We start from the raw sequence: 14,505 nt of genomic DNA on the forward strand, positions 1-14,505 counted from the left end.
AAATGCACACTCTTAAGAGGAATTGTCTTTGCTCATGACTCGGCTCGATATTTAGCTAAGTTTATATGCGTTTCCAGATTGAGCTCACGAAGACCCCTGTCCCGAAGGGCCATCTCGGTAAGAGTTATGTCATGGGGATATATTGTAACTAGATCCTGAAGCTGGGCTCGGCAGATATTCGAAAGTAGCATCGTCTAATTCTCAGGTGCGGGGAGCTTGTTGACCCCGCGTAGATTTGGAGACTTATAAATGAAGCAATTAAATTCGAAGCCAATCCAAGACCATAACGTTAATAATCAGATCTAACAGTTGTCTTTCTACCAGATGTCTACTCTCTTTGATGGGTATCGGTTTCTTACAGTCGCTAACTTGCATCCCAGGTACATTTTATTAAAAGGGGTAAACACAGGAACCATGTGTGTAGTGATGCAAGACAACTCCGTTAGTATTATGACGAAGTAAGCTTTATAGAAGTGTTCAGAGGTAAGTGATGCTTATTAGTGCATCCCATATAATCCAACTTGGACGAGTTGATATCAAATTCTAGGCCGACTCCGTGTGTCTAATACCGTCTACGCATCCCAAACATGTAGGGAAAGCATTGGGATTATACATAGTAAGTTACTGACACTTCTTAGGCCCGTAAGATTCATATTGTCCCAGGAATGACGGCATATACCTTCCCCAAAGCTCATTCATATATTTTCTAAGGTGAACCTTCTCTTCCTCCGGTAAACTCTGTATGCCTAGAGAAAAGGAGAAAAGGAGAAGGGGCAACGGACATTATTGGAGAGTTCACCAAGTGGCTAACCAACACCTCAAAACACTCAACTGTAAATGCTTTTCTTGGGAACGATGCACTTTTGGACATTGAAGTTATAGACAAGCATATGTTTCGTTAGTTCGAATTTGACCGACTATCATCGTCTTAAAATTCCATTAATGAATACGGTCTATAGCTATATTGCTATTTGCTTGCTTTTCGTCATTCTATCCGTTCGGTATTAGCCAAGTTTACTCTATATCCTGAGCTCTAGACCTAGCATTAAAACACTCGGTTTAAAACGATATCACAGTTACGATGAAACTATCTCGTTTCCTGAGAAGCTATGTGGCTTCAGTTTTGTTAGCCTTCCAACCTACAGCTGGACTCTACGTAGATAAATGCGAGGGGATCATGGTCTCAGATGTATGGCCCAGGCATTTTGTTGAGATAAGCTGGAGGGCTAACGCGGGAATATAATAGGCGCTTCCTGTCCTGATAAATTCGACTGCCCTCTACGGACACCTGGAGAAATTGCAACATATCGCGGACGCAAACGGTGGAAACAGGATAACCGGCTCCGCCGGCCATAACCAGACTATCCAGGTATCCGATGCTGCCAATGCGCATCCCCGTATATATTCACTAATTTGGCGTCCAGTATATTCAAGATTACCTAACAGCCCTTGACTATTACGTCGAGGTCCAACCCTTTCACGATATCATGCAGGCGGATGGCAAAGCTACCTTGTGGGCGAACGGCGAAGCTTTCGACGCCGAGCCGATCGGATGGTCCCCTGAATGCACTTTTACCAATCGTCCTCTCGTAATTGTTGATAGTATCGGTTGCGAGGCTGTGAGTAGTAGGGCGATAACTCATTTCGATATCGGCGGCTAACGCTTATTAGGCTGACTATCCCCAAGAGACGATAGGCGCTGTTGTATTAGTTGGTTCAGGTGGTTGTTCGCTCTCTGACAAGTCAATAGCCGCGGGTAAAGCTGGAGCTATAGGCCTCTTAATGTACGAGTTCACGCAGCTCACTCCAAGTTTAGGCGGCCCGAATGATTATCACATCCCGTCAGCAAGAATAGCTTATAGGGATGCCCAGCGCATAATGGACCATCCACGCCCCGTGTCGGCAGATATTTTTGATATTTCTATGCAGTATAAAGCGGTCTACAGGTTTGTGTCACCGAACTGATGTATTAATCCTCCACACTAACTTCGAGAAGCTACAACCTGTTTGCAACCTGGGAATGTGGAGATGAGAACAAGGTGTTGATGGTTGGCACACATACTGATTCGGTCAGCGCAAGCGCAGGCATGAATGACAATGCCAGCGGTATAGCCAGTCTCCTGGAGATAGCCACGGAACTTTCGAGGTTCACAACGAAATCAACAGTCAAGTTTGCCTTTTGGACGGCTTCAGAGCCATCTTTGCTAGGCTCGAAATACTGGATGTCAACTGCCTACACTGAGGAGCGTCAGAAAATACGCCTTTACCTCGACGCCACCATGCTTGGCTCACCTAACGGTGCTTTAAAGGTTTATGACGCATATGCCTCAACGCCTGGACCACATGGCTCCAAAGAAGCCGAGAAGACTCTTACGGAAGGGTTTAAAGCTCAAGGCGTCAACTTCACAATAACCGAGATCAGCAACCGGAGTGACTACGCAACGTTTTTCGATGCTAAAATCCCTTTTGCTGGTCTTTTCAGTGGCGCGAACGGACTCAAGACTTGGAAAGAAGCGGCTATGTTCGGAGGCAATGCCAGTGTTCCATATGACACCAACTACCACGAATCGGGTGATAACATACAGAACATCAACATGACAATCCTGTCCCAAAACACAAAGGCATTAGCTCACGCGGTTGGAGTTTACGGAAGGAGCCTTAACAATTTCCCGGCGTCAGCGATCCGATGCTACGGTGCACCAATGAAGCACCTATACTTAACAGCAGCCTTGGTATGGGTTACGCAATACATGCTGTCGTAATCAGTGTAAGAGCTTGTTACACATTCTTCACCGCTTTTAAATACGTAATTCACGAAATTAATAGAGGATTGTAATGCTGGGAACAAGTACATATTATTAATTAGGCCAACTATACTCGTCGCGTAGTCGCGAAATCAACCTCAACTTTGACTCTTCTGCTGGACGGTACTCGTGAATCTCATATGTGATCGATAGTTGAGAATTTGAAGATTAGTGAGATTTCGAGTCCCCCCCCCCCTTTTTTCCTCTCGTCTCTGGGATCTACATCGAATTGCGTCTCTTCCAAGCCGAATCGGCGTCCGGATGGATCGGGGGAGGTTCGATATCCTTCCTAAGCTCCTTATTCCTCCTCCAATCGGTGCCGAACTTGCGATCGCGGTCGCCGACGGCCTTCTCGAAGTCGAACTGGCCGTCGGCGGTGAAGCTGGTCATGAGCTTGGGCTCGCCGAGCGGGAGGGCGTGGCCGCGGTCTGTCTGCCACAGGTGGTAGACCTTTCCGTACAGCCCTATGACGTGCTTCATCTCCTGCGTCTCGGCCACCTCCCAGGCCTGCCGCGCCCCGGGAATCGCGCTCGGCCCCGGCATCGTCAGCATCCCCGTCTTCACCTCGTACACGTGCGAGTGCCAGAGCTTACGCTCCTCGGGGGGGAGCGTCTCGTACAGCTTCGGCGTGATCATGTACTCGATGCCTATGAGCCGGGCGTTGGGCTCCGGGCTGTCGTATAGGATGCATTGCCGGACGTCTGTATAGTGTTAGATTACCTAAGATAGGCCCTTGGATATTTATGTGTGTGTTGGTAGTGTTGATAGTGTTGATAGTAGTGTTTAAGTAGGTTCCTAAGGTATAAGTAACTCGCATACCTTCGGTTAAGTGGGCGCAATAGTGGTTCGCTTCTACGTAGCGGCCTGGCTCCTCGGCGTACGTGTGGAAGGCGTTTAGGTGAGCGCATAGCTGCTTCGTGGGTAGGAACTCTTGCATCATGGATGCGCCTGTCTCGAGGATATTGTCCTCTGTTGGGACTGGGCCTCCAGGGACGTGTATATTCGTCGTCATGGTGTTAGGTATAGAATGTGTTGTGGGAGAAAAGATGAGTTGTAAATTGGTACTTCTATTGTTTAATCATCCTTATAATCATCCTCAGCTTGATAGAAGATAGGTAGTAATGCTGATGTCATGAACACATCGTCCCCGCCATATCACGTAGTAGACTTTGGGATGCAGGACTTGGTCACCTGTCCAATGCAGGAACCAGCTGTAAATGGTCGTAATTGACATCTTGGAGGCCACCTTAGATGCTACTTCACATTTCACATTTCTAATATATAATATAACATAGTAAAAAATAAGAATTGTTAAAGTTCACATGTTAATGAGACAAACTGGTAGAAGTCACGTGTTACCCCTTGCCGTAACCATCGTACATCGTAGGTACATAGTAGGTACCTAGTGGAGAAATGTAAATGTACAGTGTATTGTACATTGCTCTACACGGCGAAGCTACCTCCTAACCTAACCTAGCTCTTACCTTCCCCCACATGGGTCTGGCCATATAGCGTCATCCTCCACCATTAACAGCCCATTAATGGCAACCTAACAATTTACTATGTATTGTACACTAACCTTTACCTTAACCTTAGGGGATGTTTTGGTGCATAAGTTTTGCTTTGCTTATGGAAACTTGTGGGGGATAATCTTAAGCATAAGCTATGTGTTAGGAGGTACCTGATTAACTTATCCCCACCAGAATCTGGCTTATAACTAGTTCCACAATACTTTCTCATGCATCCAATAAACTTTGATAGATTTGCTTATGATTATTCAAAATTGGAAAGCACCTTTAGAGGTGCTTTTTGACTTGCTTATTCCTGTTTTACCATTATAATGCCCTGTAAATACAGCGCATTAAATACAACGTATCAAAAAAAGGAAGCGACAACGAGGTTGCAAATAGCTTCAGTACCTCTTAAGCATAAGCATAAGCATAAAGCAACAAACGTATAACAACTTATGAAATTTGAAGTAAACGTTGATTGGTTTAGATTATAGTGGATAAATTCCCATAATCAACGTAAATTTCAGCAGCTTACATACCAAGATAGCACGGGCCATAAGCAAAGCTAAACTTATGTTCCAAAACAGCCCCTTCGGAGGTACGGGTAGTACCTAGGTAGTAACCTATCAGTTAGGAAACTCGCCAACCACGAGACGGGTAGAGTTACACACCAAGGTCAAACCAAACCCAATTACGTATTTCCAATTTTGAAGGATAAAACCCCGTCCCTAACTTATAAATAAATCAACAATTCCAATTACCAATCAACACGAACGATGGCGGCATCCCGCCGCGGCCAGCCCGAGCTGCAGATCCTCCTTCCCGCGACCCAGAACCCAGCGATACCCGAACTACCCCCCATATCCGCCTTGTTCCTGATCGACTTCGACGTCAAAGCCGGCTATACCATCTCGTGGAAGGCCGCGAAGCCCGGCGTCGAGCTCGAGGGCGTCGTCGAGTACAAGTCCCTGCCCTCGGGCTTGCATACCGTCTCGGAGGACTTGATATACTTCGTGCACGATGGCTTCGCGGGACTGAGTGCCTTCGTCAATGCGCCCGTCGAGGACACCGAGGTGAGGAATGCGAGGATGCTGGCGGTCGGCGTGTTGGTGCCGTTGAGCTATGGCCGGCTGGGAAGAGCTTGGAGACATGCCGAAGGCTTGAAGACAATGGCGTCGACGTTTGCTACGAGCAATAAGGACATTGGCATATTGGAGGAGTACTGGCAAAAACACCAAGCCAAGGAGGAGTCGGTTGCGCCGGCCGAATCTGTCGGATCTCCATCTGTTGCTTTCCACCACCTGCCGAAGCAACCTCAGGGCCACGTTAGGAACCGTTCGGCCTCTGATGGAGCAGCTTTACTCCCGCCTGGCCATAGGCTTTCCGCATATCATCCGGCCTGGAGCTTAACGAAGCTCTTAGATACATTTGGGCCTCTAATATTTCCAATATACCGTGCCGCTTTGCTGCGCAAGCGCATTTTAATATCGTGCCATGCACCCATACAAGAAGCTTGCAATTTTGGTGAGTCTGGTATTGGTATTGGTATTGGCTATACCAACCCACTAATGGCGAACTTACTTAGTCTACGATATATCTATTTTGTCTAACATCCCACAACCGACATACGACCACCTATCCCCCGGCTCGCCTCCCCATCGCTTACGACCCCTCTTCTCCATCGGCGTCCACGACATCCCTTTCCTCGTCGAGGACTCCAAACCCAGACGCAATGATAACGAGGTCTCGGAGGGCGACCAAGAGGCGGGAACTGGCTGGATAGCCTGCACGACCGACAGCATCCTCTCTAAGAAAGACACGCTGTGGGACGTCCTCGTAACCCTCCCGCCTCCTCACTCCTCCAATGCTAAACGCCGCGTCTGGCCCAAAATCGAAGGGCCGGGCGGGATCCCTATCCGCGCCTCGCAGCGGGACCTGCGACGCTTCCGCTCCCTTAAAGCCGGACTAGCTCGACTTGCCTCACAGTCTAGCTCCAGCGCATCACCACCCACCACGCCGCTTCAAGAAGCAAGCACGAGCCCGAACGACCCGTTCCTCGACGAGGCCGAGGAGAAACAGGTCGTCGAACCCCTGAGCTGGACCGCCCTCGCCTACAGCGGGTTTATGTGGTGGGCCTCGGCCGGCGAGAAGGCCCGCACCGACATGGCCGAGGAGTCGGCCCTCGACGCCGAGCTCCTCGCCGACTTGACCGGCTACCGGTCCCCTTCCTCCTCCTCCGTGCGCATGGAAGCTCCTCTCCCTCCTCCCCTCCCTCCCCCCATCCTCCTCTCCGCCTCCGTCGTCTCGCTGCCGCCCGCCGACCCCAACGAGGCGCGCGTCGAACTCGCGCTCATAGCGTACTTCCACCGGCTCACGACGCAGATCCTCGGCACGCTGGCCGAAGTTGTCGAGGGCGACGAGGGCGAAGGCGAGCTGGAGGAAAACGACGATGTGGAGGACGACGCTGCCGCGCTGGTGGACGATAGGAGGGTTGACGATGAGAGTGGGGGATGCGGTGTGCGCGTTAGCAGCGAGGATATGGCGCGCATGGGCCTCGACGTGTGGAGTTCGGCGGACGCGGCGTTTGTGAAGGCCGCTACGGCGGCGTATTTTGGTCGGAGGGCGTATGTTGAAGGGAAGGGGGTTGAGGTTTGCGGGGTGAGGGTTTGTTAGTATGTTAGTGAGGGGGAGGGGGGGGAGGGGGCAAGTATGCTGTGTTGCGAGGAAGTCGTAGATATGAGCAGTGCTCTGTTGTATATTATCGTTATTAACTACCTAACCTAGGTAAGTACCTAGTCTCGCCGCGGGCTGACAAGAGAGTAGGTGGGCTCAAATATCCCGTCGTAAGGAAAGGGGGGAGGGGTGGCTACTTGGTAGCAGCATGTTATTTGTTGCGTTGCGTATATTAATTAATTATGCGTATGGTGCTCGTATTTTCTAAAAGGCGTCAGAGATGGAAGTGGATAGGAATATAATACAAAGAACCTACTGAAGCACGATGGGTTGGTTGCAGCTGATGTCGTGATGAACTTGAAATAGGAGGCTAGTGTTCGTAAGGCTTTAGGGGGTTTACCTCAGGTACAATTACAATTGCTATAGGGGGCTATTAAGAGTAAGCTGTATTTAAAGCATCTAACCTTAGGTAGCCAATTCCTAGCTTCAATATTGCGTGCAATAATCCCTCAGTAGCGGCCATTAACATGGAAATACATATACAAGCATGGCTTGGAAGTTGATTCATATGCACGCACATCTCGAGCAGGCACTTCCCTCCCCCTTAACTACCGCCTAACTACCCCTTAACCATATCATCCACACACAAAAAGAAAGAAAAAGAAACGCACATTAAACAGCAGCACCATCTCACTCACGACGCAAAAAAAGAACAGGGCATACAATCATCATATTTCAACATTCATACGCTGCAGCGCGCGGGCTGCTGTGTTCTAGTGTATATACGCCGCTATCGCGCAGGCGTTCTTCCTACAACGCCACGACGCCGATCCTATGCTGTTGCGGCGTGCGCGTTGATCTCTTTCGATATTTCTCTCGTTCTCTCGCTCTCTTTATTTTTTCTCCTCCCTCGCGTACAACAAAGAACTGACTAACAACAATATGATTAAATAAGAGGTAGGTATACAAGTGGCGCCTCCGTCTCGGACTTGGCTCGAGACGCAAGCTACCGGTGGTATCAGACAACTTAGATCCGATTAAGCGGGGAGGCGTTCCAGTACACGATCGATTCTATTCAGGACTTCGCTTCGACTGTTTGTGTCGCTGGTGTCGTCTTCTTCCCCCCCTCTTCCCCCTCTTCGTCGTCTTCTTCCCTGTCTTCTTCTTCTCCGCTTCCACTGTCTTCAATATCTTCTCTGTAGACAAAGACAGAGTATCCTACGACTCTGGTTCCGTGTCGGTGTTGGTCTCACTGGTGCTGTCTTCTTCCTCTTCAGTGCCGCTCTCCTCATCCGAGTCATCGTCATCTTTTCGCCTCTTCGGCTTTGTGGCAACGCTACCGCCCTTAAGCGCGCTCATCTGTCCAGCAAGAGAATCTATTTTTTTCACGTTAGAAGAGTGCATATGTAAACATTCAAATAGAAAACTCACCTTCTTCGGGCTCACTAATCTCATCCTCTCCGGCCATTGCAGCCGCCTTGCTAGCATCCTCGACGTTAAGGGTTACTTCCATCTTGGTATCGAACCCGATATAGCTATCGCACACGACGTGCATGACAAATGTGTAAGTGCCGGCTTGAGGAGGAGCGGCGAACTGGGCTTTCAGCGTCTGCATGTGGTATGTTGGCTTTCCGTCATCCGTGAATATGGGCATATCGAAAGTAGTGAAGGGGAAAGGCTGGACAGCCATCTTTCCCTGTTTGCTGTCCGCGAGGAAGATGTGCCATTTCGGTGTGTGATCACGGGGGTAGTGAGGGGCAAATGCGATGGGCGGCGATACAGGTGTGTTTTCTTCCTTTGATACTATTTTCCCATTCGCATCCTTCACAGCCTTTTTACGTCCCATAAGTGCGTCAAGATCATCCTCAGCAGCGTCGATATCCTCTAGATCAAGCTCGTCAATCGGTGGAATGTCTGTGCTTCCAGGGGGGATGAATCGACCCTTTACAACCAGTGTGACCAAAGATGAGGGAATGATAAACCGTTCACCAGCAACCTTGAAGAATGCCTTTGCGACTCTCAGATATGGGAGCTGCTGTGCGACACCGACCGCTGTGTTGTACTGCTCTTCGTTTAGAAGTCCTTCTCCAATTACAATGCTTCTCCGCTGGGAATCAGGCCTATCCATGAATTCTTGGACGCTGACATGTGTTTTCGAGTCGCCTTCAACAGCCTTCACTACAGCTGGTGTAAAGTGGGGAAGTTGAAAGAGAGGAGAGGCCTTCGGGGGGACGGCTTGGATAAGTCGTTGGCTAACATGGAATGAGGAGAGAATGGGAATGATGTTTCCGTATGCGAGAGAGATCATCCTGAAGGAAGCGCAGAGGCTCTGCGCAATCGGCGCAACCATATATTTCGCACTGTTCAAAGCCGGATCGTCGAGTTCTACACGGCCAAGGTACGCCCAGAGAAGGGCTAGAACCTTTCTCCTTACGCCGCTCTCAAGGTCCTCGAGCTTCTCCTTGTCTTTGACCGACAATCCGCCAGCAAAGGGTGTGATTTCTCCTCTTGCCAATATCCTCGATTCGATTGTCGCAAGACCGGATTCCGCCTTGTCTCCTTTGAGCGCATCTCGAAATTCCTTGCCGCCACTCAGAGCAGTCACAAGGTCCCCTTCGTCCATAGACTCGGTGTACTCGCGGAATAGGTTGTTGGCACTCTCAACTTGAACGCCCTCCTTAGTTATACGCTGGGTACCATACCACCAGGATCCAACGTAGTAGGGCAACAAGACTCCGAGAAGTAAAGCATACACTAGCACGACGTACTTTCCGTTCCCTTCCGAAATGATGAACTTAGGAAGGGCAATTCCAATGCTGTAGCTCTGCTTTCCATCGGGATGTCCATACTGGATGTAATTGTTGCGAACCTCCTCGTCCGTGAGTGCCTGGTATGCCTTGGTAAGCTCGACCCATTTGTCGTTCAACGTTTCGGCAGTTTCGTTCTTAGCCGGGTCCGGCTTGGCCTTGTCCGGGTGAAATTTGAGACCGAGCTTCCTGTAGTGAGACTTGATCTGTTTTTCGGACGCCGACTAGAACAAACTCTGTTAATATAGGTGCTAGAAATGCGCAATTTGTAGGAAACATACTTCGGAGACTCCTAGGATATCATAGGGATTCCATATCTTGGCTGTGGTGCGTTGGGTAGTGACGATTAGGTATAACATTCCGGCCATGAGGGACCATCCTATCAAGACGGCGATGGCGCGCTTGACTTTGCGCTGCTTCCGCTTCTGGGCTGCGCGCTGCGCTTGAATAAGATCGGCATGTTCTGGTTGGTATGATGTTTTTGTCCGGGGTGCAAGCGCAGCAGGGTCCTTGCTAGGTGCAAACAGACTATATGTGAGAGGTAGGGTGACGATAGAAGTCAGAGTGAAGACGAAGAAAGGGTAAAAGTGCCCTTGTTCGTCATAAGAATACTCCGAACTCATGGTGCAGATGAGCCCTAAAACAGGGACTTTAAAATAAATTTGTCGACGACTTCAAAATAGATTTCGCTATGTTTCTTCTAGTATCGTTGTTGTTTTAGGGATTGTCGAAAAAAAGAGAGAACAAGAGCAACTTGTGCTGGTGTTGAACTTGGATTGGTTAAATTTAGAAGCAACCTTGTTAAGCAAGCTGTCCAAAGGAATTGCATTAGGTATCTAGGTATAATTAGGTACATAATCCAGTCTTTGAATCGTGGCCTTCCAAATTTCGAGGGACTACGTACCCGTGGGTCCTGCATAACTTATCGATAAGCTATCAGCAATTGTGGCATACTCCCAGCTTTGCAAAACATTACGTACATGTACATACCTCATAGCAATTGATCTTACACTATTTTATACATGTCAAAATAAGCTACAACTAAATCAAGCTTGCTGTATTTACGAGTTATACATAAGATACTACTGTAGGTAGCTTAGAATATTAACCATCTACCTAGGTCTAGATACAGGTAGGTATGTATCAGCTAAAACTATTCAGGTCCCGACAAATGGTATCATAGTTCCAACTCTGTTCTTGTAATTTACGTATTCCTCCCCAAAGAACCGCACCAAGAGTGCCTCCTCGTGCTTCACCCTGCTAGAAAAGAACTTCCACAGGACAATTGTGTAGCCTATGAAACAGATCGGGTTCCCCAGTACCATCTGCGTCCCAATACTCCAGTAGAAGAACCCAAAGTACGCCGGATGGCGCAGAAACGAGTAGATACCCGTAGTAACTAGCATGTGAGAGTCCTTCTTACGGTGTTGTATGGTGTGATTGAAAGACTGTCCAGCCTGGCCCATCGCCGCGCTGCGGACGAACTGCCCCACAAACACCAGTATGAACCCCAGCAGCAAGATGATATACCGGCTGTAGGGCGGCGCCCAGTTCCGGTTCGGGAACAGCAACTTGGTGAAGAGGCACTCGAGCGTCGCCGCCGCGTGCGCGATCGCGTAGGCCGGCCAGTTCGCCGTCAGCAGGAACGAGCCGATATTCGCGACCGGCGTGTTGTACTTGGCCGTGGTCCAGAACTCGAGGAAGTGGAACATGGCTAGCGCGCCGATGAAGAACGGCACGCGCCACAGCGGCGAGGACGTGAAAAACAGGATCGAAATCATGGCGATCGCGGACGAGGCGAGCACCATGCCGAGGCAGAATGACCGGATCGCGATGCCCGCGAGCGCCTTGGGCCCGCCGGGGAAGTAAGCCCTCTCGGGCGACGTCTGGGCGCTCTGCGCGACGGGACTAAGGAGCGGGAGCAGATGGTCAGTATTGGCGCGCGTGTTAATCGAAGCAAGATTTGCGATGGAGCGGTGGCGCGTGTTGAAACCCGTCGCCCACGACACATCGTCCTCGTCATGCCCGTGTAGAGGGGCAAACCCGCCGAGGACGGGTGTTACAGGCGTGGGCGTGGGTGTTGGGGTAGGCGTCTCTGACGCGATCGGTGGCGGAGTAACAAGCGACATAATGGTACACCAAGAGCTAAGATGTTCGACTCAGAGCAGCTAAAGCGACCGGGGAACGTCGGGTTGAGAAACCAATGCATGTAGTATCACGGTGGTGATTGCTTGAATAGAAGCTCGAGGATTTCTAGAATAGAAAGCAAACTTACCTATCCGGCGGCGACTCCATTGTGCTCCAAAACAGCTCCTTTCTCCCTTTGATCGTCTCGAAGTCCTTTAGCTACCTAAGATATCAAGGACAAAGATGAGGTACCTGTAGGAACCAATCCATGATCTGTATGTTGTATGGACTTAAAACTAGTGATCAAGTAGCTGTGTGAAGTTGATAAGATACAAAAGATACGATACCAAATCGGAGATACCTACCAATCTACTATGTACATTTATGGGTCTGGAATAAGTCGGATTACGTAAGTAGCCACTTACATACATGCATGTAAGTACTACCATGTAGTACATCTACCTAACGAAGCATAGGTAAACCGTAACTATCATCTTTCAAACTTCTCCTATTTCTTTTAATCGAAGTCTAGACTTCTCATAGACCATAGGTACCTACCTGTATATAGTAAAACAATAACAATGAGAAACAGAAAAAGTAATACAAACGTCAAGTATAATAGGAAAATTCGTACATATCACTACAGAACAAATGCTAGGTCAATAATTGGTCTCATTCGTATCTTATTCGTAAAACAAGGGCGCCAAATCTGGCTCATTCCTCATTCATTTTCATAAAGCAAAGGGTATCATAACTTTTTCCTCTACCTGCCATAGGCCTTACGGCAAATCATTTAACGCCGGGTCAATAAAGCCCTCCAAATCATTCGGCTGGATGAGCTGCCTCATCTCGGCCTCGTCGTGAAACCATTCCTCGCCAAACCCCTGTTCCACTGTACCGTACGGCTCAATATCATCCATAATCATCAATTCCTGACATATCCGGTCTCCAAAGTTACCTCCCCTTTGCGCCATGCCGTCATATTCCATAGGCAGCATCGGGTCTTCTGCCGGCCCCGCAAGCTGTTGTATCGCATGCTCAATGATATGCTCACTTTGAAGGTGTACCTCTAGTTCACCGTTATGCACGAATTTAGCAGTACAGCCAGAAATCGTACATGGCAGCGTTCTTCGAGACTTCTCTCCTACACCCGTAAGCTCTTCTAAGATGTTAGACGGGTCGTGATGCTTGGGCTTGGAGCTTCCCTGAGCCTGTTCCGGTCGTTCGTATTTTAGATGTACATAACGAACATGGTTCTCAAGGTTAGCTTTGGTAACGAAGCTCTCCCCGCAGCCATTGGATTTTAACCAGTGAGCCAAGTCTTCTGTACCACTAAGATCAACCTCTCCACAGACAAACCGCATGCCCTCATGGAAACTTCGTATATGAACATTCAGGTTCGATTTCTTAGTGAACGTTTTAGTGCAGCCCGGCCACGTACAAGCAACAGTTTTTCGTTCCTCAACGCTCTTGGGATTAGAGTGCTCCGAGTCAATGTGCTGCTCGAGAGCTGATCTGCCATTGCATTGAATCCCACAAAACATGCAGCTGAGATGGTCTTGCTTCATGTGGGCTTGCAACAGGGCCATTGTCGTAAATCCAACTCTCTTGGGCTGACCATCTTCAGCATTATTCTGCCGAGCGCTACATTCATCACACCAGAAGCGGATCTCGCCATGTTCTCGCTCTTGGTGGCGTCTAAGAGCTCCAGCGCTATCGAATCCAGCACCGCAAACATCTCCCGATGTGCCATCTTTATAATCGCATGTGTAAGGAGCAACGCGAAGATGCTCAGCACGGATGTGGCGTTGTAGAGTTTGGTGCTTGCGAAAGGACTGGTTACATGGTGGGAAGTCTCGACATCTGAATCTTTCTTGGCCCTCATGAACAGCCTGATGTCGTCTCAGACGAGTGGCTGTCATGAAACTCTTACCACAATCAGGGTGGGTGCATACATGTTCGCGCTCGTCAGTGTGGGAACCCTTGATGTGCTGTCTTAAGTGTTTTTCTTCAATGTAGTCTTTGTCGCAACCCGGGAATGAACACTTGTAGGGTCGTTCCTTATTATGAGATCTTAAGTGAGCAGCAAGACGGGCCGGACGGTTGAAAGTCTTGTCGCAATCGGGGAATGTGCATCTGATCGTTTTGAGGTCCGAAGGAAACTTGCGCGCGGGGGAAAGAGGAGTTAACGGAGTATCGTTCGCCGGAAAAGTGGACGCCGTTCCGGTATAGTGGGATTCCACGTCAGAGCCGGCATCGTCAACATCGAGTTCGAAGTCGGGGTCTAATAGAGAACAATACAGGTTAGTTAATGTTTTCGTGAGAGTAACATTTTGACAAGGTAATTCACCATGAGCGGAACCGGGATCAACAACCCTGCTTCTTTTGGCTTGAGGCCCATTAGGCTCCTCGTTCTCATCAGTTGCAGTCCGCTTCATAGTGAAACAGGCCGCAATCGATCATGTTATAGAGACAAACTGCTAAGTCGTAGTTCCATGTGCTTAAAGCAAGACCCTTGAGGAGAGCATTTGAGGAAAATGTTGTGCCGATTTGCTTATCGAAACGATAACGACTTTATCGATT

The 14,505-nt window shown here is 49.0% G+C and overlaps 6 protein-coding genes across 6 annotated transcripts; 2 read left to right on the forward strand and 4 right to left on the reverse strand.

Moving 5' to 3' along the window:
* Window positions 1–848: 848 nt before the first annotated feature.
* Window positions 849–2,914, forward strand: F4812DRAFT_56740 (uncharacterized protein). Its single transcript, XM_047939203.1, has 5 exons — window positions 849–1,189; window positions 1,247–1,369; window positions 1,425–1,619; window positions 1,672–1,946; window positions 1,997–2,914. Exons 1-5 carry the CDS (start codon window positions 1,082–1,084, stop codon window positions 2,760–2,762), a joined length of 1,467 nt encoding a protein of 488 aa, XP_047789573.1. The 5' UTR covers window positions 849–1,081; the 3' UTR covers window positions 2,763–2,914.
* On the reverse strand, window positions 2,909–4,110 carry F4812DRAFT_431930 (DUF1264-domain-containing protein). The gene is made up of 2 exons (XM_047934470.1): window positions 3,624–4,110; window positions 2,909–3,505 (listed from the first exon to the last, which is right to left on the reverse strand). The coding sequence occupies exons 1-2, from the start codon at window positions 3,814–3,816 to the stop codon at window positions 3,024–3,026; spliced, it is 675 nt and encodes a 224-aa protein (XP_047789574.1). The 5' UTR covers window positions 3,817–4,110; the 3' UTR covers window positions 2,909–3,023.
* Window positions 4,111–4,928: 818 nt separating this feature from the next.
* Window positions 4,929–7,695, forward strand: F4812DRAFT_56870 (uncharacterized protein). Its single transcript, XM_047939205.1, has 2 exons — window positions 4,929–5,839; window positions 5,901–7,695. Exons 1-2 carry the CDS (start codon window positions 5,092–5,094, stop codon window positions 6,986–6,988), a joined length of 1,836 nt encoding a protein of 611 aa, XP_047789575.1. The 5' UTR covers window positions 4,929–5,091; the 3' UTR covers window positions 6,989–7,695.
* Window positions 7,598–10,619, reverse strand: F4812DRAFT_56866 (DnaJ-domain-containing protein). Its single transcript, XM_047939204.1, has 3 exons — window positions 10,077–10,619; window positions 8,420–10,019; window positions 7,598–8,364 (listed from the first exon to the last, which is right to left on the reverse strand). The coding sequence occupies exons 1-3, from the start codon at window positions 10,416–10,418 to the stop codon at window positions 8,207–8,209; spliced, it is 2,100 nt and encodes a 699-aa protein (XP_047789576.1). The 5' UTR covers window positions 10,419–10,619; the 3' UTR covers window positions 7,598–8,206.
* Window positions 10,620–10,831: 212 nt separating this feature from the next.
* On the reverse strand, window positions 10,832–12,277 carry F4812DRAFT_431934 (ICMT-domain-containing protein). Its single transcript, XM_047934471.1, has 2 exons — window positions 12,071–12,277; window positions 10,832–11,703 (listed from the first exon to the last, which is right to left on the reverse strand). Exons 1-2 carry the CDS (start codon window positions 12,088–12,090, stop codon window positions 10,953–10,955), a joined length of 771 nt encoding a protein of 256 aa, XP_047789577.1. The 5' UTR covers window positions 12,091–12,277; the 3' UTR covers window positions 10,832–10,952.
* Window positions 12,278–12,453: 176 nt separating this feature from the next.
* F4812DRAFT_431936 (uncharacterized protein) lies at window positions 12,454–14,502 on the reverse strand. Its single transcript, XM_047934472.1, has 2 exons — window positions 14,273–14,502; window positions 12,454–14,206 (listed from the first exon to the last, which is right to left on the reverse strand). Exons 1-2 carry the CDS (start codon window positions 14,358–14,360, stop codon window positions 12,702–12,704), a joined length of 1,593 nt encoding a protein of 530 aa, XP_047789578.1. The 5' UTR covers window positions 14,361–14,502; the 3' UTR covers window positions 12,454–12,701.
* Between the last annotated feature and the right edge of the window lie 3 nt (window positions 14,503–14,505).

Source organism: Daldinia caldariorum (assembly GCF_022478825.1).
Source record: "Daldinia caldariorum strain CBS 122874 unplaced genomic scaffold F4812scaffold_10, whole genome shotgun sequence".
Lineage (NCBI taxonomy): Eukaryota > Fungi > Ascomycota > Sordariomycetes > Xylariales > Hypoxylaceae > Daldinia > Daldinia caldariorum.

Excerpts from the sequence above, each read along its gene's own strand:
- F4812DRAFT_56866 (XM_047939204.1), bottom strand. The coding sequence starts at position 10,418 with ATGAGTTCGGAGTATTCTTATGACGAACAAGGGCACTTTTACCCTTTC. Across the intron at positions 10,020-10,076 it reads ATATCCTAGGAGTCTCCGAA|TCGGCGTCCGAAAAACAGAT; the intron begins GTATGTTTCCTA and ends AGTTTGTTCTAG. Across the intron at positions 8,365-8,419 it reads GATTAGTGAGCCCGAAGAAG|ATTCTCTTGCTGGACAGATG; the intron begins GTGAGTTTTCTA and ends TGAAAAAAATAG.
- F4812DRAFT_56870 (XM_047939205.1), top strand. The coding sequence starts at position 5,092 with ATGGCGGCATCCCGCCGCGGCCAGCCCGAGCTGCAGATCCTCCTTCCC. Across the intron at positions 5,840-5,900 it reads ACAAGAAGCTTGCAATTTTG|TCTACGATATATCTATTTTG; the intron begins GTGAGTCTGGTA and ends GAACTTACTTAG.
- F4812DRAFT_431934 (XM_047934471.1), bottom strand. The coding sequence starts at position 12,090 with ATGGAGTCGCCGCCGGATAG. Across the intron at positions 11,704-12,070 it reads ATGGAGTCGCCGCCGGATAG|TCCCGTCGCGCAGAGCGCCC; the intron begins GTAAGTTTGCTT and ends CCCGCTCCTTAG.
- F4812DRAFT_56740 (XM_047939203.1), top strand. The coding sequence starts at position 1,082 with ATGAAACTATCTCGTTTCCTGAGAAGCTATGTGGCTTCAGTTTTGTTA. Across the intron at positions 1,620-1,671 it reads ATAGTATCGGTTGCGAGGCT|GCTGACTATCCCCAAGAGAC; the intron begins GTGAGTAGTAGG and ends AACGCTTATTAG. Across the intron at positions 1,947-1,996 it reads CAGTATAAAGCGGTCTACAG|CTACAACCTGTTTGCAACCT; the intron begins GTTTGTGTCACC and ends AACTTCGAGAAG.
- F4812DRAFT_431930 (XM_047934470.1), bottom strand. The coding sequence starts at position 3,816 with ATGACGACGAATATACACGTCCCTGGAGGCCCAGTCCCAACAGAGGAC. Across the intron at positions 3,506-3,623 it reads TTGCGCCCACTTAACCGAAG|ACGTCCGGCAATGCATCCTA; the intron begins GTATGCGAGTTA and ends AACACTATACAG.
- F4812DRAFT_431936 (XM_047934472.1), bottom strand. The coding sequence starts at position 14,360 with ATGAAGCGGACTGCAACTGATGAGAACGAGGAGCCTAATGGGCCTCAA. Across the intron at positions 14,207-14,272 it reads TGATCCCGGTTCCGCTCATG|ACCCCGACTTCGAACTCGAT; the intron begins GTGAATTACCTT and ends GTTCTCTATTAG.